The sequence below is a fragment of the Excalfactoria chinensis genome, chromosome 11 (genome assembly GCF_039878825.1).
Source record: "Excalfactoria chinensis isolate bCotChi1 chromosome 11, bCotChi1.hap2, whole genome shotgun sequence".
NCBI lineage: Eukaryota > Metazoa > Chordata > Aves > Galliformes > Phasianidae > Excalfactoria > Excalfactoria chinensis.
Genome location: NC_092835.1, coordinates 18,104,318 through 18,125,413, shown reverse-complemented (window position 1 = coordinate 18,125,413; position 21,096 = coordinate 18,104,318). Strand labels below are relative to the sequence as shown.

At 46.7% G+C, this 21,096-nt stretch overlaps 2 protein-coding genes across 4 annotated transcripts; one reads left to right on the top strand and one right to left on the bottom strand.

The window, feature by feature from the left end:
* Positions 1–416: 416 nt before the first annotated feature.
* On the bottom strand, positions 417–4,453 carry FBXL8 (F-box and leucine rich repeat protein 8). 3 transcript variants are annotated; one of them, XM_072346821.1, is made up of 3 exons: positions 4,375–4,453; positions 2,841–3,071; positions 417–2,308 (listed from the first exon to the last, which is right to left on the bottom strand). In XM_072346821.1, exons 2-3 carry the CDS (start codon positions 3,002–3,004, stop codon positions 1,333–1,335), a joined length of 1,140 nt encoding a protein of 379 aa, XP_072202922.1. In that variant the 5' UTR covers positions 3,005–3,071; positions 4,375–4,453; the 3' UTR covers positions 417–1,332. The 3 variants fall into 3 exon arrangements, with proteins under 3 accessions (XP_072202922.1, XP_072202921.1, XP_072202923.1); XM_072346820.1 differs by having other exon boundaries at positions 3,988–4,392; XM_072346822.1 differs by lacking the exon at positions 4,375–4,453 and adding an exon at positions 4,017–4,357.
* On the top strand, positions 4,328–20,456 carry TRADD (TNFRSF1A associated via death domain). The gene is made up of 5 exons (XM_072346823.1): positions 4,328–4,457; positions 5,955–6,105; positions 12,917–13,194; positions 14,689–14,875; positions 15,808–20,456. Exons 2-5 carry the CDS (start codon positions 5,964–5,966, stop codon positions 16,113–16,115), a joined length of 915 nt encoding a protein of 304 aa, XP_072202924.1. The 5' UTR covers positions 4,328–4,457; positions 5,955–5,963; the 3' UTR covers positions 16,116–20,456.
* Positions 20,457–21,096: the final 640 nt, after the last annotated feature.

Sequence of the window (21,096 nt, the reverse complement as noted above, 5' to 3'; positions counted from 1 at the left end):
ATGGCATCACCAGCCCCAGAGAACAATACACAGAATGAAAATGCACCGCAGCCGATCTCGCAGAGCTGTGAATAAATACGCAGCATCATGCAGAGGGAACACGTGCCACGCACCTTGCACTGGGAGGTCAGCAAGGCTGCAGGGTTGAATCCACCTGCTGGGAGCCTGTGGGACACCCCAGTGCTGCTGCACGGCCTCTGTCCAAGCACTCAAATTGTTGTTATTTTGGAATTCTCTTGCCCCAGAAGCTGGCCAGCAGAGTTGAGCACAGCTTGGACAGAGCCCTGAGCTGCACATCTTCAGCAAGGTTTTCAAAAGGCATAATGGTAAGTTGGCTCGGCTACAGGTCTCATCTGTGGGGAGAATGGAACTGGCTCTTGGCTGGGAAAAGTGGTTGATGAAAACAGCTACACATGGAACACACAAGAAAACACGCTTTTATTGTTAGTACTCAAAATCCTTTAGATATATGTGCTTACAAAGGGAGATTTTGGCCAGGAACATTTCAAATCTGAAACTACTCTTCAAATCACAGTTCATCAGAATCCTTGGCAAAACCAACCAACACACTCATGCTAGTTCAGAGGCACAATACCTTTGCCATTTGCTGCAGAGAGAGACAGGAAAAACTGTAAATGCTGTTGATTCTCCTAAAAAACATTAACAATGCAGTGAAAGTACAGGTCTTTGCCAAAGGCATTCAAATACCTGAAAACGTGCATTTCTGAGAAAGAAAGAACAGAAAAGGATACTTGCAGGCTCTGTGCCTTTTCTTATGACCTTATCAGTGCTCTTTCTTAAGTGAAAGTAAGTAAGTGAAAGTAAGCTCCTGCTAACATTTTCTAACATCATTCAGCTCCTGTTTAGACAGTTACAAAGTGGAGGTTACCTGAAACCTGGACACCTGGTGAGCTCACCATCACAGAAATGCCAGAATGCATTTCCCATCAGACAACCACTGCCTGCTGCTATAGATGAACACATGTGGCTAATGACCCCAATGGACACAGAACACCTACACCGAAGCTGTCACTTCCTTAAATGTCCAGCCAGTAGTTGCTGGGAGCCTGACATGGTGTGCTCGACTTTGAGGTTTGCTTAAAACATAACATCAAAATTAAATTTCACTGTGATTTCCTGTAGAACTGCACAGAGGGTGAAGATGGCACTATTAGCATCCCACCATTGCTAAAATAGAGAACACAAAGAGCAGACTTGTTTTCCCTACTCCAATAAAGAAAAAAAATTAAATAGGCAACTCTGTTTCTTTGTATGGCCATTGATCTATTGCATTTGAGAACAAACAATTGGTGTGCTGAACAGGTGAGCTGGTCACTGAACTGTCACTGGTTTCCAGGGGTGCTGCTCCTTGGTGACTTTCAGAGTATATTGTTTCAGATGGGGGCAATGCGTGAGGAACGCTTCCACCACCTCCTTGCTGACCACGCAGTAGCAGTGGATCTCCAGCAGATTTTGGCAGTGCCTAGCTAGCTCTACTAGTGAGGAATTCAAGTCTTCCGAGGATGTGGTTTGTAGTGTCAGTTTCTTCAGAGTACTGCTGTAGCTCTGGGTGACAAACCTAATCTGATCTACCATGTAATTGTAGGTGTTCAGTTGCAGCGTGCTCACAGGTATATTCAGCTTTAGGATCTGTGGTATTGTGCATCCAGGGACTGTATGATCGAATTCGAGGTCTACGTAGAGTCGAGGATACTTTTGCCTGACAGCAGCCCACAGCTCTTCCGAGATGACTGGTATATATTTATCCAGGCGCTCACAGAAAATGTCTAAATAGGTGAAAGCTGCTCTTTCTGGCTTGAGCAGCTCCAGAAATACATCACTGGACAAGCTGGCATAGTAAACCCCCAAGGCTGAGAGTTTGGGACACACACTGAGAACTTTCCTAATGGTGTCCGGTGCCACATTGCACACCAGAGTGCGGTTGTTGATGAACAAACTTTGCAGGTTTGGGTTGGTGGTAGCCAGGAGTTCAACAAGCTCCCCATCGAGAGTAAAGGGCATATTTCGAAAATCAACATGCTGAAGATCTACCTGGTTGTTAGTGTTGCACATATTCCGTATGCTCCACAGGATGTCCTGGCCAGAGTAGAAATAGGGGTTCTCCCCGTGGCACGCAATGCACAGCTGCTGCAGCTTGTGGTTCTGCTTTGCCAGCACATCTAAGATGCGTGTCACGTTCCTGCGGTTGACCTCTTTGGATTGGTCAAACCTGATCTTCAGGTGTTTGATTTGGCTGAGGAACTGGCACAGGCTCTGCAGCATGCCCTCCTCATCCTCGGAATCACAGCTGTAAGGGCAAAACAAAAGGTCAGTCACTGTGGAAGGTAAACTGAGCAAACTCAGAGCACATTCCCTCCTTTACTGTGTTCTGGAAAATACCAACAGCAAATACCACACATTTCTTCTTACCGGACGCCTGGCAAGTCACTGCAAGGCCAAACTCCGATGGAGTGAGGGGGAGAGAGGAGTCGGACTCCAGGAAGACCACCAGTGAGGTTAGTGCCGCCATGAGAATGACTATTCAGTAACTTTGTCTCCTGCTCTTTTCAAGTAACAACTTGAAGGAGCTTACCTGAGAATGTAATACTTCCTGTGGCACCCAAATCATCACCAGCCGTTAATACAAACCCCCACACTGCATAACACCATTTTCTCTATTATATAAAGAAATTCTAGTCACAGAATGTAGCAACACACACAAATCACAACTAATGTCACTGAGTTGTCACAGCACAACACTGTGAATCTTCAGCATGCACTGATACGCCTCTCGATACGCCTGCAGAGATGCTCACCCTTCAGAAACCCATTCCTCATACCTGATCTCTGTGAAATGCCAAACGGAACTGGAAGAAACAGCCGCAGCCCACTGCTTGCACACCTGGAAGGATGTGTATCTATCTCGAAGAGAAAGGTAGTAGAAAATTTGGATGAGGATTTCCTCTGGGATGCAGCTCCACAGGTCAGGGGCCGGAGCAAGCATGATGCTGATTCAGTCAGCTTCAAAAACTGGAGACGCTTCCAAAACTGCAGTGAATTTTCAAACAACCCTGTTAAAATAAGTAAAATAAAAAATAAATAAAATAAATGAATAAGATATATTTAGCATCTATGTATAAAGTAAATCCAATGCAACTGGATCACAGATGGGGCCAGCACGATTTTAAACTTAAAACTTCACCATATTTTGAAATTGAGCACAAAAATGGAGGAAATCCACTGGCCAAATGTTTGCACACAATTTCTAACTGAGCCTATGAAGCTAGAAAATACTTTTCAAGTATGAAAGATGCCAGATCAAGGCTTTGGGGGGAGGAAAGTGCATTTTCCCTCAGCAAGGGCTTTGCTACTGTAAGTAATAAAAATGCAGGAGAATTTTCTAGTGCTGCTGCACCGGTATGCAAAAAGCTGAGAGAGATTTCTCAAACTGAGGGGGAAAAAAAAGCTCTTTGCAAGCAGAAGCTCTACACAGAAAACAGCCCCACACACCCGTTTTTGTACCAATCGCAAAACAAAAGGCTCATAGCAGGTCGGGGCAGCTTCATTACAGTGACCCTTGCCTGTAACAAGACTTGGCAGCTCAAAAGAAATGTTTTATTACTGTTAACCCACTTGTTATAAACCCCATTTACACAAGCCTGACTTAGAAAGCACAATTTGATTGACCTTATATGTGAGGTATGAACACCTGGGACAAAGGCTGAGATTGATAACGTCCAAACGTTATGGTATTTTTCATCCACTTTTCTAGATTGTTTTGCTTAAATAAAACCACCAGATAAGAGCACCAACGCGAGGCAGTTTTTCAATCCCTATCATGAGCAAGAGCAGGATTTTTAAATGGCAGAGCCGTGCAGCCTGCAAGCATTGCCCTTCTTGGAACAGCACTGGGAAATGGGCCGCGTCCCACAGCCTCCCCGAACCCCCGAGGAAGCCCCAAGCCGTGGAGTCCCAGCATTACTTCACCCCCACAGATCTGCCTAACTGCTGGAGACCTGCGATGCAAAAAGTACAACTCAAGAGGAACAGAAGGCCGCATTTTTTCAAGAATTCTCCGCTGTGAAGTGTGACTCATTCTTTTCAGCCTGCCATGCAAGCAGCAGAGCTGCTATCGTATCTGCCATCGTCGCAGTGACAGCAGCACTTCCCCCCCAGCGAAGAGCGACAGCGGCCGAAGAACTCAGCCCCGCTTCCTTCCTGGGAGACCGCTGGTTGCCGTCGTTTCCTCTGACAGCGAAGCGCTCTTTTCCAGCAGCCCCCACCCCGCGCTGCGCTCCATCCACCCGCCATGAGCACGGCCGGCTGAGCGCTGCCGACGCACCACCCGCGGCACACCGGGGGTTCCCCGCTCACCCCTTGCGGGCGGTGCCTCCCTGCGTCCGTCGCAGCCGCGCAGAGGCGGAAGCGGCAGCGCCGAGGCCGGGCGGCGGCGGGAGGTAAGGGCCGCCCCGAGCCCCCCCTTCTCCCTCCCCCCTTCTTCGGCGGCTCGGGGCGGCCACCAACGTACCGAGGGATGGGCCCCGTGGGCTGCGAGGGGCGGTGGTTCGTGTGTAAAGGGGATGTAAGAAGGAAGGGGTCAGACTGTTTAGTGGGGTCTGTTGTGACAGGACAGGGGGAAATGGCTTCAAACTAACAGAGGGGAGCTCCGGACCGGAGCTAAGTTAGAGGTTCTTTACAGTCAGGGCGGTGAGGCAGTGGCACAGGCTGCACAGGGAGCTGGTGGTGCCCCATCCCTGCACACAGCCAAGGTCAGGGAACGGGGCTGTGAGCACTGATGGAGCTGTGGGTGTCCCTGCTCAGTGCAGGAGGGCGAGCAGAGCCTTTAGGATCCCTCTGAACTCGTACCATCCTATAGCCAGTATTAGCTGGCTAGTGAGGCACAGGCAGGGTGAGAATGGAGAGATGGACACACTGTCGTATAAGGGAGAGGAATCGTAAAAGAGCTAGGACCTAAAATGAAGAGGTATCCCAAAGCGCGTGGCTGCAAAAATCAGAGCTTACTGGTGCAGGGCCAGGAGTCCTACATGGCCACTGAACCACACAAAGGGTCTGTCTGCCCAAACTGATGCCATCCCCCTTCCAATATCTATGGCATCAGGACTGGTCAAATTCCAAAGCAACAGCACCAGGGTAAAGGCAGCCCTGCTGGGCCCTGTGTGGCCGCAAAGCCTGCTTTGCTTTATTAGGAGCAGGCTAAGAGTCCCTGACTGACACTGGTGAAGAGAAATGCTGAGGTTCCCAGCCTGTGTGAGAGGCTCATAAGGCTGTGCTGTGGACTGAGTGTGCCAGCAGCTCTGCAGTGTGTATCGTGTGGTTCCTACATGGGATCCTGCTGTGGTTACTATTCGCATCAACCTCTGTACATCTCTTCTCATGCTGTGCTATAGTTCTCAGGACTTTTGAGGCCTTGCACCATAGATTATTTTGCTGGGTTGGCAGGTTTGGATTCTGTGGAGCACATGCACGCTTCCCAACAGCTTTGTCAACAGAGAGCGAGGGCTTTACTGCAGCCACTGGGGTTCCTGGTGCTGCAAATGAGGTCAGAATGATCTGATACACCTTCTTGCTGTAAAGATTTAGAGAAATCAACTTCCAGTTTGCAGTCTACAGTCCCAGAGAACATCTTGGTTGTAATCTTACTGTGCTGGGGAGAAATGAGGCCATGGAGTATTTTTGGACTATAAATAAATGGAATCCAGTGGAGAATGAATGCAGACCTTTGTGAGCTGCCAAGTCTTTGGGTTACCAAGTCCCACTGTGCTGTTCTTTACAAAATAACAGTAAACTCCATACAGGGAGGATGCTTGCTTTAGCAACATCACCACCTCCTTCTAAAAACAAGGGCAAATCCCCATAATCTTGTCATGCTTGTGCTCTCCTGATGTCAGGCCATTTATTCTGTGGTCTCTCAGCTGACTTGTGTGATTTTGTAGGTGCTGAAGATGGCAGGTAGCTCAGCTCCTTGGATCGGCAGTGCTTACCTCTTCCTTCAGTCAACATGCAAGACTATCATTCTGCCAAACCTCTATGAAAGCGCCCAGAAGAAGCCCTGCGTGTTCAAGGCACTGAAGCTGGCATTAGCAGGTACCTGTCCTTTCTGCTGTCTTGGCAAGCTGAATGTCTCATCTCTTCACACAGCAATGCCAAGCCTTTCTTTAATTTCCCACTCAAGGGTAAGGGATTCTGGTGCTTACTCTGCAAATCCAAGACACAGCTAACAGATAGGATGACTGCAATTTCATGCAACCTAGTCCGTCTCTCTCACAGTTTTGGGCTGTGATTTGAGTTTGGATACAAAACCTTCACTGTCATTCGTACTAACGTATCTCCCTCATAACTGAGGTGGGTTAGCAATATATCCGGCTATTGCTTTTCAGCTAATCAGCATATACCCATTGCTGTGGAAGCAGTGAGGTGTGTTCAGCTGTGCGCCCATTTCATGAGTGATAAGAATTATTAATCTGTCTGGATGAGTCATGCCATGGGAACGTTTCCTCTTTTTCCTGCAGTGGTCTTACTTCAGCTTATATCAGGATTCTGCATCAGCCACAGACTGTGCTCATTTATTCCTTGAAAGACTACATGGAAGAGTCTCCAAGGGTTTACAGTCAGTTTATGCTTATGAAATTCCTGCCTTTATGCAGAGCTCTCTCATACAGTCTGTTGGGTAATGAGCCAGAGGACTCAAGATCCTCAAAAGATGAAGCAATAAACAAAGGAAAAAAGGGAAGACATTTCATAATCAGTGTGCAGTGTGGTGGCATTGTAGGCCACCAAATGGGGCATGAGGTCGTGGTGGCATTGGGTAGGAGTGGGGGCAGCTGGGCCACCAGCAGAACCTGGTCTTGGGGATGCCTGACACAGTCTCAATTGCATCCGATGAAGATGGCTTCATGCCGGGCATCAGCACCATCTACAGCAGCAGGAATCCACTGCAGCCCCTGGACACCTCCTCAGAGGAGCTCTCCACCACTTACTTGAACAGCAAGATCCCCATTCCCAAGAACAAGATGTACTCTTGCTTCAGCTTCTCCAAGCTCTGGGCTTTCAAGAGGCCAGGCTTTCTCATGAGCACTACCTACCTTGACCTGAGCTACACTGAGTTGGATTTGCAGTCTGGGCCATTGCGGGACTTAAGCCGACCACAGTCATTGGACTGTGGCTGCAGCAGCTGTCTGCCTGGCTTAGCATGGTGCTGACCTGCTCCATAGCCACCATGTCCCCCCTCTTTGTGACAGGGAAAAAAAGGGAAACTACAAGCAGTGGAAGCAGGGATGGGTAGACTGGGAGGAGTATAGCAATGCTGTCTAGAAGTGCAGGGATGGGATCAGGGAAGCTAAGACACAGGTGGAATTAAACTTGGCAAGGGATGTGAAAAACAACAAGAAGGGATTCTCTAGATACATTGGGTGGAAGGGATGAATGAAGGAGTGTGTACCCCCTCTGATAAATGAGGACGGAGAACTGGCCTCCTCAGACATGGCTGAGGTACTTAACAAGTTCTTTGCATCAGTCATCACTGCAAGTCAGGCTTCCTACAACTCTTGTGTCACTGAGCTTATAGGTGGGGGTCAGGGGAGCAAAATCCATATGACTGTAGGAGCAGAGCAAGTCAGAGACCACCTCACAAGGCTGAATGTGAACAAGTCTGTGGGGCCAGACGATATGCATCCCAGGGTTCTGAAGGAACTGCTGTAGTTGCCAAGCTGCTCTCCATCATATATGAAAAGTCATGGCCGTCATGTGAAGTCCTCAGTAACTGGAAAAAGGGAAACATCACCCCCATTTTTAAGAAAGGGAGAAAAGAAGACCTGGAGAACTACAAGGCAGTGAGCCTCATCTCTGTGCCTGGGAAGATCATAGAACAGATCCTCTTGTAAGACTTGTTAAGGCACGTGCTAGATGAGGTGATCCAAGACAGCCAGTGTGGCTTCACTGAGGGCAGATCATGGAAGGGCAATTGATGTCATCTACCTGGACTTGTGCGAGGCCTTTGACATGGTCCTGCACTTCATCCTTATCTCTGAGTTGGAGAGAGATGTATTTGAAGGATAAGGAATTGGTTGGGTGATCACAGACAGAGGGTTCTAGTCAATGGCTCTGTGTCTGTGCTGGAGGCTGATCACAAGTGGTGTTCCCTAGGGTCCAGTGCTCTTCAGCATCTTTATCAGTGATATAAGACAGTGGGACTGAAGTACACTCAGCAAGTTTGCCGATGATACCAAGCTGAGCAGGGCATTTGACACAGTAGAAGAGAGGGATACCATCCAAAGGGACCTGGACAGGCTCAAGAGTGGGCATAAGAGTACGTAATGGGGTTGAACAAGGCCAAGTGCAAGGTGCTGCGCTTGGCTGGGGTAATTGCAGGTATCTGTATGGGCCAAGAGAAGAATTCATTGAGAGCAGCCCTGCAGAGAAGGACACGGGGGTGCTGGTAGATGAAAAGCAGAACTTGAGCCAGCAGATCCCTTCCAGGCTAAGCCATTCTATGACCAACAAAACTATGAGGTTTACTGTCTGTATTCATGCTCAGAAACATCTGCTGTCTGCTGAGGCTGACAAGTCAGAAAGGAAGATCCTGTTACTCAGAAAGGCTGTCATCTCTCTTCAGACTATGACTCTTGTCAGGTTTGCAGATGATCCCAAACAGTGCTCAAGGACAGGGCTGTCATTCAGAGAGACCTGGACAGGCTGAAATTCAGTAATACAAATGCAAGGAAATCTGTCCTTGAGATGGAAGAATGCCAGCAGCAGAATAACAGGCTGGGGATGGACTGGCTGGAGTGCAGCTCTGTTGAAAAGGACCTGAGGGTTTTGGTAGATAGCAAGCTACAGCTGAACTCTGGCAACCCAGAATTACAATATATCAAGGGAAATGATTATCTCCCTCTGCGTAGCACTCATTAGACCACATCTAGAATACTGCACCCAGTTTTGGGCCCTGCAGTACAAGAAAGACATTGATAACATGGACCACATTAAGCAGAGGGCCACCACAATGTCTGGTGAGGAGATGCTGAGGAGCCAGACCTGTTCACCCTGGAGAAGAGAAGGATTTGGGGGCGCCTACCACCAACCTGCCAGTACCTACAGGGAGGCTATCAGGGAGAAAATTATGCACTCTGATGGTGGTGTGAAGAAAATGAGACAGCAGGCACAAATGGAAACAAGAAAGGTAGACATTGTGTGCAAGACCAAACATTTTCCTCTAGAGGATACAGTTGCCCTGTTGTGTGTTCTCTGTCCAGGCATGGGTAAAGCCCTCAGCAACTTGGTCTGACCTCAGAACTGACATTGTTTTGCAAAGGAGGATGGGCTAGAGACTTCCGACTTGAACTGTCCCATGAATGATCTTATTTTATGAATGTTTATTTAAACACATTTACGTAGGACTGGAAAAGATTGCAGTTGGTATGAAAAATACTTGATTTCTGTACAGAAACATGATTTCCTCTTATTGGAGGCTTTTTTTTTTTTTTTTTTTAAATGAGTGATAGCCAACAGAAGTTATTTTCTGACTTTAAGAAGCACAATTACATTTAGCATCAGTTGTACTTAACCCTATTTACATCAAAAAAAGGTCTTGAGATACAGATAGCCATAAAAGTATGTTTCTCTACCTATCTTCATATCAAGCTGACTGTAGACTAATAGTAATTTGAAGAGCTTATCATATTTACCTAGAACACCTGTCAAAGTGCTCCTTATCTGTCATACAGCTGAGGTCATAGTGTTTAAGTGGGTTTTTGCAATTATAATGTAATTTCTTCTGGCAGTCATCAGTTTAACAAGCCTGGCTAGTTGACCCATTGCAAGCCATCTACACATCTAAAGCCATGAAACAGCAGGAACCCCAACAGAGTTGTCTGGCTAGACTCAATTTATGCCTGCTTTGTTTCACTGGGATGTACATCTGCTCACACATTTAAAGGAAAGCGCTCAGTAATGTTAAATGCTACCATGCTCATTCATACCTAAAAAGGACATGAAATCTGAAGCTGTCAGAAGTTTCAGAAAGAAGCTGCTTTTGAAGTTGCTGCCATGTTCACTGTTCAGAAAGGTTTCCATGTCTGTACAACTTTTCCCCACCCCAGCCCTCTTGCCCTGTTACGCAAAACACAAAGCATGAAGGAAGCAATAAAAGGGCATTTCTGATTAGCAATCCTTAACAGAATTAAATTGCTTCTCTTAAGTACATAGTCCAAGTTATGCATCTAGTCCAAAGTAAAGCTTCTGATGCAACCAGTACTCTGTAAATCCTGTAATACCACTGTTAGCACAGAATTTTAAATGCCAGGTGTCTCGGAGTTGTCTAGATCAACCTATGTCTGTGACGGGTGGGGGGGCAGTAGGCCCGTGGGCCCCCAAGCTCCCGACAAATGGGAAAGCAAAAAAGGGGAAGGGATAGTGAGATGGGAGTTGGGCTCAAGGAAGCAAACAGAGAAGCAGCAATGATCTAAGGAGGAAAACTTATGTTACTAATTCTGATATTGGAATACAAGATAACACAATATAATACAATCTAATTGAAATTGAGGCTAATAAATCAAGTGAAATGAGAGAGAGAGAGAGATTTCCGAAGACCGAGAAGCCTACTTTGCAATGGAAGGCGCCACGTCTTGGAAAAACACCCACACCCGCTGCCAGCAGTGAGAGAGAGAGAGAGAGAGAGCCAGTGTCACTTCCGTGACGTGTTTCCCTCTCTGACCATGAGGTCCTCTGGGACGTGTAGTTCTTCTCTGTGCTCCACGTGATGTTATGATGTGGGATACCAATAGCAAAAATTACAAAGCCATGACATTCCAGCCCTTATTCTACATCACTTCATCATGCTTATAATACATACATATATACAAATAATAATTAAAATGCATTACACACACAGGTCTATATACATATATATATACATAGAATTACTGACTGCACTCCCCCAGCATAAAATTCCCTTGTGGTACACATTGAACATCCCCATCTTTCTGCATCACCCACCAAGTGCACCCAGGTCTCTGGGCAAAAACAGTTCCATGGAGAGGTTTGCCCTTTCCAGAGGCTGGAAGGACCAAAACTGCTTTTCCCAACATATTCTTTACATGTGCTGCAGGGACCTTATCTCCCTCTACAGTATGTAGGGGGCTGGATTGGATAGGACCATCATGATTGGCAGTTCCTCTAGTTTTGACCAACCAGGTGGCTTCTGCCAAATGCTTTTCCCAGTGCTTAAATGTTCCACCTCCCATTGCTTTCAACATAGTTTTCAACAACCCACTGTATTGTTCAATTTTACCAGAAGCTGGTGCATGGTAGGGGATATGATAAATCCACTCAATGCCATGATCTTTGGCCCAAGTATTTATAAGGGAATTTTTTAAATGCATCCCATTATCAGACTCAATTCTTTCTGGGGTGCCATGTCGCCACAGGACTTGTTTCTCAAGATGTAATATGGTGTTTCAGGTGGTAGCATGGGGTACTGCGTATGTTTCAAGCCACCCAGTGGTTGCCTCCACCATGGTAAGCACATAACACTTACCACTGCGAGATCATGGCAAAGTGATATCATCATCAACTTGCCATGCCTCCCCATATTTATACTTTTGCCATTGCCCTTCCCCTCAGAGAATGTTCATCCTCTTGGCTTGTTTAATTATGGCACATGTTTCACAGTCATGAATAACCTGTGCAATAGCATTCATAGTCTCCAGCCCACTTATATGTTGCATCTCTTCCTTGATGGCCCAAGGTCTCATGGGCCCATCGAGCTAGAAATAATTCACCCGTGTTCTGCCAGCCCAAAACTATTTGACCCACCTCAATTCTGGCAGCTCGATCTACCTGATGGTTGTTTTGTTGTTCTTCAGTAGCCTGACTCTTGGGCATGATGTTATGATGTGGAATACCAATAGCAAAAATGACAAAACTGTGACACTAATGCAGATCACACAGGTCTGCTTTGCCTAAAGTATTCCTCTGGTTACATTTAAATAATGTCATGACTCGTGGTTTAGAAATCATTGATACAGTGGCAGTCTGAACAGATCCATCCATACTGCTCTGTCCAGCAACAGGCCAAGAGGTTAATCTGGGTCTGGAAGCAGTACAGCCAGCCTCCCACAGGCCCCAGATGCAAGAGAGCATAGGAGGCAAGGCTCACTGTGCACAACTGATTGAATTTAAGCTCTGCTGGGAGAAAGAAGGATGAATGCCTTACCTCTCCTTGTTGTCCATGTCCCTTGTGCTCCCTCCACGCTGACTTCAGAAGGTGCATCCTTGCCTTGTCCTCACTGACATTTTACTATGAATTCATTCTTTGTGCAAAGAAATTTAATGACGTGCACTCTGACAGGCAAAATTCTTGGGGGGCGGTCTGTCATGTAGATGGGTCTGTCATTTGCCATTTACAAGATACACTGAAGACATCAAGCCAGAAGCTACCTGTGGGCATAGGGCTGGGGAAGAAATGCTAGGTCTCCTTCCAGGACTTTTACCACTGCATGAAACTCCAATCACAGGGACAGAAATCTGGCTCAGAACTGAGCTGAACTGTGCAGTTTTATGTATAAAATGTATGTTGTGTACTGGTTTAATCTAACCATTTCTGCCCCAGAAGTGGAACCTTGAACTGAAGATGAAAGTGAACTGCTTTGGGATAATTACCTGGGCTGTAGTACCCAACAGCTTCAGATGGATGTCACGCTTCAAGAATTCATGGTCATGGGGCAGCAAAAACTTAATCCCTTCCTCTTGGTTTTATATGGGCTTTTCATCCCAGAGGGCTTTATCGCAGAGAGAAGATGATCCAAAAGCTGCTCCATTGCAGGCTTGGTGATGTGTGGGAGTGGTTTTGGGTTGTCTGTCTTGTGCCTCGATAGTGACTCTGATCAATTCTCCCTGCCAGACTCCACCGGCAGCGTGAATGGTGTGGACATGCTCAAAGTGCACTGCAGCCACCCACACCTGATAGTCCAGCTCAAATTCTGCAAGCAGGAGAACTGCCGCCGCTTCCTGCAGAGTTACCGGGAAGGAGAGCTACAGAAGTCCCTCCAGAACCACCTCCAGCTCTCCTTGGCCATGACTACGGTGCCTCTAGAAATGGAGCTGAAGGCTGGCAATGAGCACCTGGACAACATGCTGAAGGATGAGGATCACTGCCTGGAGTGCATCTACAGAGAAAAGGTGAATGGGAGAGGGAGGGAAGCCAAGCAGTAATGAGTAGCACAGGATGCAAAGTGGGTGTAAATCCTGCTGTGCTGCTGCGTGCTGGGCTGCTAACTTCTCCTTTTTTCAGCTCTCAACTGTAATATGAAGAACAGCTCTGCCCTTCCCCAGAAAAGATCTGAGCACGCTTTTCTTAACGGCCACAGATTTACCTACACCTTTCTCCCCTGCCCTGCACATCTCCTCAGCAGTGGTAACTGTTCCTAAAATGAGCATGAGCATAAACACCATGCACTGAACCAGCAGCTCATGACGGAGTGGGAACATGCAGCATCTGCTGCCAGCAGGAACAGGCTGCTGTTCTGACAACATCTCTCTCTCAAGGATGACACAGAATGTCTAGCTCATCTCACACTTTGGCACTGGCATACTAATCCTGCTAGCAAGAACAGTGGGATCTTGTCATCTTACCACAAAACCAAAGCATTTGCTGTGATTAAGCTCATTGCCTTTTTCCCCTCCTCTTGTTGTTTGTTTTTTTTTTTCCACTTGGAACTACTAATTTCTGTCAGCTTTGCTTCCCTCTCAGTGGTCTTTAGGAACAGGCAGTCTCTGCTTCCATGGGAAGATTAGGCATGAGAGCATGTTCTGACAGCTTGCTTTTCTACAAGTGTTGAAATGAAATGCAAACAGTTCACCCAGGACCAGACATGGTAACACACACCCTTTCAACTTCTGCTTGCTGCTCCCTCCCTCTGCTGAATTAGCTGAATGGACAAGAGAAATGGGCCCCAGAACTGACCAGCTTGACCAGGCTGATCAGTCACTGGCTGAGTGCAGTGCTGGGTACCAACCTGCTGTACGCCAGCTTAAATGCCAAACTGAGTCAGAGCACTTGCCGGGTTTGATTGCTCACACATGCTCTGCACTGTTTCCTTATCCCCTTTCTCCTTACTTTCTCTTTGGATATCAGATTGGTTTTATCTTGGTTAGCAAGAAAAACTGGCTTGGAGAGGATGCAGGAGAGACCAGGAACAACAAAACTGAAGTATAGGATGGGAAGGCTGGAAGAAGGAAGGTAGCAGAAGCTGCCTGCTTTGGTGGCCATGAGCTGTTAGATCAGATCACCCTATTTTGTGGTTCTGATTCTCATGTGGAGTAAATCAGAGAAGCTCTACTGCCTTAATTCTGTCAGTGGGCTTCTGAAAATAAATGTGGACTAGGAGAAGTTTTGTGCAGCTTGTAAGTAGTCAGTGATGCATGTGGCAGACCCAGGAGGGGGACACTGACCATTTCATATCACACAGCAGATAGAAATGCATAGATTTACTGACAGAACTCTGTTAGACTACCTTATTCGACCCATTTACAGAACAAGCTATAGTAATCTCATTGCTTCTCTCTCAAAACCATGATCTTAAGCCACACTGAAAACCTGCCCTCCAGCTAAGTACCTACAGCTTTGTAAGATGGTGAGCCTGGCACAAATCATCGATGTTGTTTGCATTACAGCCTGACCGCCTGCGGGATGAGGAGATTACAGAGCTGGAAGAACGCCTCAAGAGCCTGATTCTTCACCAGAACATCAACAATAACATGCCTTCCAAGGACTGCATGTCACTGAACTCCCCATCTCTACCTTCTCAAGGCAGCTCCCTTTCCCCACAAGTCACATTTGTTTTTCAGGGACAGCAGTTTGGTGAGTAACAAGAACTGAGCAAGAGAATCCCAAAGGCCAGAAGGGAGCATTAATGTCACCATGTGGTAGAGTCTACCTCGGATAAACTAAGGATCTTCTAGCATCCCATAGGGAAGGAGATGCAATAGGAATAAGATACTGCCACACTTCTTCAGGACTCAGCTTTTTTTCATCCTGGGGTGTCTTGCTGGTCTGCTTAGTCCAGGCTCCCTGCAGTCCACCATCTGTTTCCAGTGATGTCCACTGCAGGTCCTATGTAGCAGTTTTAGCTTGAGATCAGCTTGGTCTTTTCCGAGTGTGCTTAAGGTGTGTGAACAGTCCCCAGTGCTAAACAGCTGAGGAGAGAGCTCATGTCTGCATTTCAGTACTTTAAGGATGTGTAGCCAGGGAACAGGAAACAGGCTTGGTCAGAAAGGCCTGGCTGAGTTGCTTTTGAAAGGTTGAAACAAAGAGGATGTCTGTCAGGGAAACCTGAGCTCTGGCAAACCCCAGGAAAAATAAGAAAATAAGAATGTGGTAGGTAGGGGCAAGCCCAGATACCCTCACATTGAGGAAGGATTTTGGAAGGGGAGTGGCATGAGCCTGAAAGGAGACCAGACATGCCAGAGCAGGCAGCTGGGAGCAGGTAAGTCATCAGTGCTGCTCTTCTCTTTCCAGTATTGGAGGATTGTGTCAGAGTGCACAGGCCCATGCCTGCAGCAAACCAGTCCCTTTAGCCTCACTGCTCTTGCACTTCTGCTCCCAGTGTAGTGCTAGCCAGGTGTTACAGCACCAGCAGACAATCAGAGCAGCAGCACAGTTGTTTAACAACACACTGTAAGCTCTGAACAGCCTCACAGATCCCCAGCACATTTAGCAAACCTTGGACCAACCCTGCCTACATCACATCAGCTATGAAACCTTATGTTTAATCTGCCCCCTGTTCCTTTCAGACAACAGGACGCTCACACCAGATGACCACCAGAAATTTGCCAAGCTTGTGTCCAAGAAGTGGAAGCAAGTGGGTCGCTCTTTGCAGAAGAACTGCCGGGCCCTGCGAGATCCTGTCATCGATAACCTGGCCCACGAATATGACCGAGAGGGACTATATGAACAAGCCTATCAGATGCTTCTCCGATTTATCCAGTCGGAGGGGAAGAAGGCAACGATAGCACGACTGATTGCAGCCCTGGAAGAAAATGGTCTCACCAGCTTGTCTGAAGAGCTCTTGGGCCTCCATTCCAATGAGAATGACTCCTAGAGCCCAAAGGGTAGTGGTGTTGCTGAGGGCTTTCTTGCTTTGGCTAATGTATAAGACTGCTGCCAGCATCTGGGAATATAAAGCCTTGAAAATCACTGCAGGTTTATGTGCTGAAGGGAGTGCCCTGGGCAGAGTTTCTGTGCTCCCAGAAGCCAACATGGGGCTCTGATGTTCCTTGTTTCTTTCTGTTTCCAGAAGTCAGGGTTACTTTCCTGTGAACCACTGAGAAAGGCTTGCAGCCTGACTTCCTTCAGGACTGAAATGTCACAGAGAAGCATCCAGGCAAGTTAACAAGTCCCAGGGGAAGGTAGGAAAAGGCAAAAAGCAAGGAAAGCATCTCAGAGAATTTTCTTAGGAAGCAAAGCCAGTGTTTCTCAGATGTGGCCCAGGGCCATCACCTAGAGAGATGCAATATATTTTCTTATATTGACATTTATGCCTTCAGGCATGAAACTATGCAAAGACAAAGGAAAAGTTATGTTTAGATTTTTTTCTTTGTTCTTCAAATGAGGACCATCTGCGGCAAGTACACCTGTCCTACTTTACCCCAGTGTAGTTCTTCCCACATCTCACCTCATGAAGGTTCCCCTTTACATGGGGCAGTAATCATCTTCCTTGGGGCACAAGATTGCTGCTGTAGAACAGACTTCAGGCACTGAACAAACAGTGTGAATAAGCACAAATTCAGAGGATGACTCCCAGCTCTTTCAGGACCATGGCGAACAATAATATATTGACTGCCTCATGTCTAGCAGTTCCCACCAGCCTGGAGGAGTTTATATCTGTGAAAAGGAAAACACAGTGCTGCAAGAAAAATATACAGCCTTAGAGTCAGCAAGTTGCCTACAGGTAACTGATTGGAACTGCTGCTGTATGGTGCACTGCAGCATCAAATACCAGCCAGACCCTGCTGAGCAAGCCTCTCCAACTAGCTGGCTCCTAGTGCCTTTGCTCAACCTGTCCTTGGCCTGCTGAGTTCTCCGGGGAGGGTTGCTCACTTGTGCGTCCTGAGTGTCAGGATTTGCACAGAGCCTTTCCAATAACAGCAGTATTGTTGATGCACTACACTTGGGCATCAGATCCTGTACCTGGACCTACCTACCTTGCTTTTGAGGGCAGAATATTGCTTACAAGAGGAAGTACCCAAAATGGAACAGAGCTTATACCTTTACATATACCAAAGCACAGAGCAACAAGTTTCTAGCATGACACAGGTCCCATAAAGCACAACAACCAGCTTTTACATATTCCTTATTTTTTACTGTTAGGTTTTTACTTAGGCATCTCTGTTAATTCTCTCCCTCTTTGACCTCTGTTCCTGGGAAGGAACAGGCATGTCTTGGAAGTTATGATGTCAGAGAGGGAAGAATGTTTTCCGTGTCCTGTCCTCTCCCTTCCAGCAGTACCAGCGCTCTCCCCAAAAGAAAATGAGTATCTCTGCCCAGTTTCCTTTTGGGACCAGCACAGTGATGCTGCAGTGGGACTGTCCCTCAGAGCACTTAGCTTTCCCTGGCTGTGGAACTCTGTTTGGCAGCAGCCCACCTGGCCAGTGGTATTAAAAAAAAACCCAGAAACTTGAAATTTACTGTAAGGGCAACAGTGTTTGCTCTTTATTTGAAACAAATGACTTTTCAGAAAACATGATCCACGCAGTGGGTATTCCTAACTAAGTTCTCAGCCTGTTCATGTGCTCAGTATTCATACAATTACAAAGTAGTGGCCTCTTGGTGTGCAAAAGCTTTTATGTCGTCTCTTAGTGCTCAAAAGGAGAAAGGCTCATTCTTCAGCATCAACTCCAAGTACAAAAACTTTCTTTGCTGTTATTACAGAGCACTAAGCATGAACACTTTTTTTTTTTTTTTTTCCTTTTTTCTTTTTTAAATGCAAACCTTGTGCATTTTATTCCTCTGCTAGAACTTGGCCTGCGTGTTTCCTCTTACTCACAGCTTCCCTCCCAAAAGTGCCATTAAGTGCTGGAGCTCCTGGCTCTTTCTTTTCAGAAAGCGGGTATACCAGTAGTCGCATGTTATGTGCTGTGCACATTTGATTCTGGTCTCAAGCAGACTCCTTCCTGCTAAAAGAGCTGGGGTTTTTCCACATCATTTGGCACAAACGTACATAGAGGCAATTTTCTCTGATGCTTTACGGTGAAATAGACAAATTACAGGATGTGAGAACCAGTTGTCATTTGCATTGAATTGACCTGTGGTTAGAGCATGACTCTGGACTTGAGCCTGTTTCATCCAGATTTTATAGCTGTTTTGCACCAGCATGCCAGGACAGGGGGTCTGCATAGAATCATAGAATTACCCAGGTTGGAAAAGACCTTGAAGATCATCAAGTCCAACCGCAGCCCAACCATTACCCTATCTCTAAAAACCCTCTGCATAGAAAAACCCTCTGCATAGAGTGTGTCTGAACGCACACAGGAAGGAGCACTTGCAAACAAAAAACATTAGCAGCGGCTTGTGGAAGAAATTAGAGTCTTTAACTCTGATAGCAATGTAGTGAGTGAAACCAGAGGAAGAGTTACATGTTGGGGACACTTGCTGGAAAGCAGGCACTCAGCGTTGGACACCGGCTTTATTCCTTTCCGGGGCAAAGTTATTGCACGCTGCTCCTACTCAGGTGCCAAGACATGCAGGTGACCCTCCCTTAGTACTGCTTGTATTGATCAGCTGATGTGTAGTGTGTGAGATAGGCTGAGGGCAGAGACCCATGACAGCTCTTACTAAAGTGCAGATACACATGAAAAAAATACTGCTAGGGGAAGCAATCAAACATGCGTGAAACCAGCACATGATATTAAAAGTAAATGAAGATAGTGATCAATTCTATGTAAAAAATGAAATGATAGACAAAAAATAAACAGCAGAAACCAGGCCAAAACATGCGTCCAGGGAGGGATCCAACAGGGCTTTTGTTGTGGTGCAGTCTGTTTCTGTGGTTTTAGCAGTGTTTCAGATTTGAAGGAGGCTCCTTTCAGTCTGCCAGAAAGAACAAAAAGGCATCCAAAGGAGGATCTGAGTGAGTTGTTTTGGCACAGCAGAGTTACAGCTGGGTAGCAAAAAGGAGTGGAAGTCAAAGTGTGCAGACTTTCACATGAGGTTTCTCAGAAGGTAAACAGAGGGAGCACTCAGGTGTAAAACAGGCACAAAGGAAAGCATTGGACTGCCCTGCAGGACAGAGCCATAATTTTTAACATAATGCTGAAAAAGACTGCACATCATCCCAGCTGATTGATTAAAACGGGGCAGGGAAGGTGCTTTACGCCAGCTTTAGTTCTCACAAACTTCAGCTTCCTATGGACAAGCTGATGCAAAAAGAAGGACAGGGTTTTGGTGTTGGTGATTGGAAGCGTTGGAAAATCATGAGCTAGATGGAAAAGAAATACATAAATGCACTCCCAGTTTTTCACAGCAAGTCAAATTAAAAACAAATGCCAAATGACCTCTCGCAGCATCGCTTTCCAGGGCTCCACACAGTTGCAGCAACAGATACGTGGATTATTTTTAATGCAGAATGGGACGCTCATATGTGAGCTTTTCAGGTGAGCCTCCAACTAAAATGGTTTGCTGAAGTTTTGTAGGAAGTCTCTCTATTGTATCTGTTTCACAACCTGGGGGAAACTGCAGCAGAAAATAATGTCTTCTGCACTGCCATCAAGATCTGAACAACATTAAGGCTGAGGAAACCACCTGCTTGGGGAAGTCATAGGTGCCCAGGGAGGAAGCTGCTCCAGCAAAAGGTCTCATCATGCAAAGAAACTGTGTTCTTTTCCCTTCTTGCCATTCACTGAAAAATCAGCTTCAGCACTGAGATGTCCTGCAGCCAGGGCCAGCTCTGCCTTTCCAGAGATACCTCAGAGCAGGAACCTAATGTGGCACACAAGGCACTGAGGGACCCCAAACTCACTTGTTTAGTTTAACTGAAACTTCATATGTAGCTATGAACCTCTGGCATTGCACATCTGAATCCAAGGCAGACTGGAATGGGGATGGAGAGGGTTTCTTCAGTCTGACCTACACATAGGGGCAGATGAGTGGTGTTGGTGAGGTGCTTTGTTTCCCAGGGCCTTGGCTGGCCATTTGGCTTTTGCACAGCAATGGGCCCAACTGGTGAGGCAATTTTTATGGCCTGAATAAAAAAAAAATTACACCAAGAAATAAATTCTTCTCTGGATTTCACTGGGATTGCACTTTTAAGGGAGTTAAAAGTTTGAAGTTTGAAGGAGTTTGGCCAGAGATTTCTAATTGAAATCAGTTGAAGATCTGTGGTCAGGTCCCTTAGTCATCAGTGGAAAAATCCCTTGCTGACCTTCTACTTCCAAATTTCCACAATACGCAGCATCAGGTTGGGATCAGCATCTGCAGCTGTGGGCTGCAAAGCCACGCGTACTCAGGTCTGGGACATTCAGTCACTGTGGTACTGTCTTCTGTAGGAAAAAAAGAAAAAAACAACAACAAAAAAAAGCACTTTGGTCTTCTCTTTTATAAATAAACATATACTTTTGACAAAAAGAACTTGAGAGTCTTTCATTTTAAACACTTCACATGGCAGTGAGAAGAAAGGGGTTCTGGAGTTCTGGCCTCACCAGCTACCACCAGCTGTCACAGGTGCATCCTTCAGCTGAACTTTCTGGATGCAGAATAGAGTCCTGCCCTAAGGCCGGCGCCCACCTGAAAGTTCATGGCTCCAATTGCAAGTCAAAACCCAGCAAAGCCAGCATGGCTTCTTCAGTTTCCAGCAACTCACATTTGAGCCTGTCCAGGTGGGTTTGCCCCAAAGTGCCATTTGGCAGTGCTCCCTGTGTTGCCTCCAGTAGTGCTACATCTGTGGGGCTGCCCTGAACCCACATCACCACTGCTGCCCCACAGGGCCCCACTCATGGTGAGTGTTCTCAGGGGCACCAGCCCACTGCAGGGGAGCTGCTGGGTTTGGACTTCCCATCCTCTGCAGTGGGTTCGCACAGGAAGTCATG

Coding starts and splice junctions, on each gene's coding strand:
- FBXL8 (XM_072346821.1), bottom strand. CDS start 3,004: ATGCTTGCTCCGGCCCCTGACCTGTGGAGCTGCATCCCAGAGGAAATC. Junction 2,309..2,840: donor TGGCATTTCACAGAGATCAG/GTATGAGGAATG, acceptor TTGCCCTTACAG/CTGTGATTCCGAGGATGAGG.
- TRADD (XM_072346823.1), top strand. CDS start 5,964: ATGGCAGGTAGCTCAGCTCCTTGGATCGGCAGTGCTTACCTCTTCCTT. Junction 6,106..12,916: donor ACTGAAGCTGGCATTAGCAG/GTACCTGTCCTT, acceptor TCTCCCTGCCAG/ACTCCACCGGCAGCGTGAAT. Junction 14,876..15,807: donor TTTTCAGGGACAGCAGTTTG/GTGAGTAACAAG, acceptor TGTTCCTTTCAG/ACAACAGGACGCTCACACCA.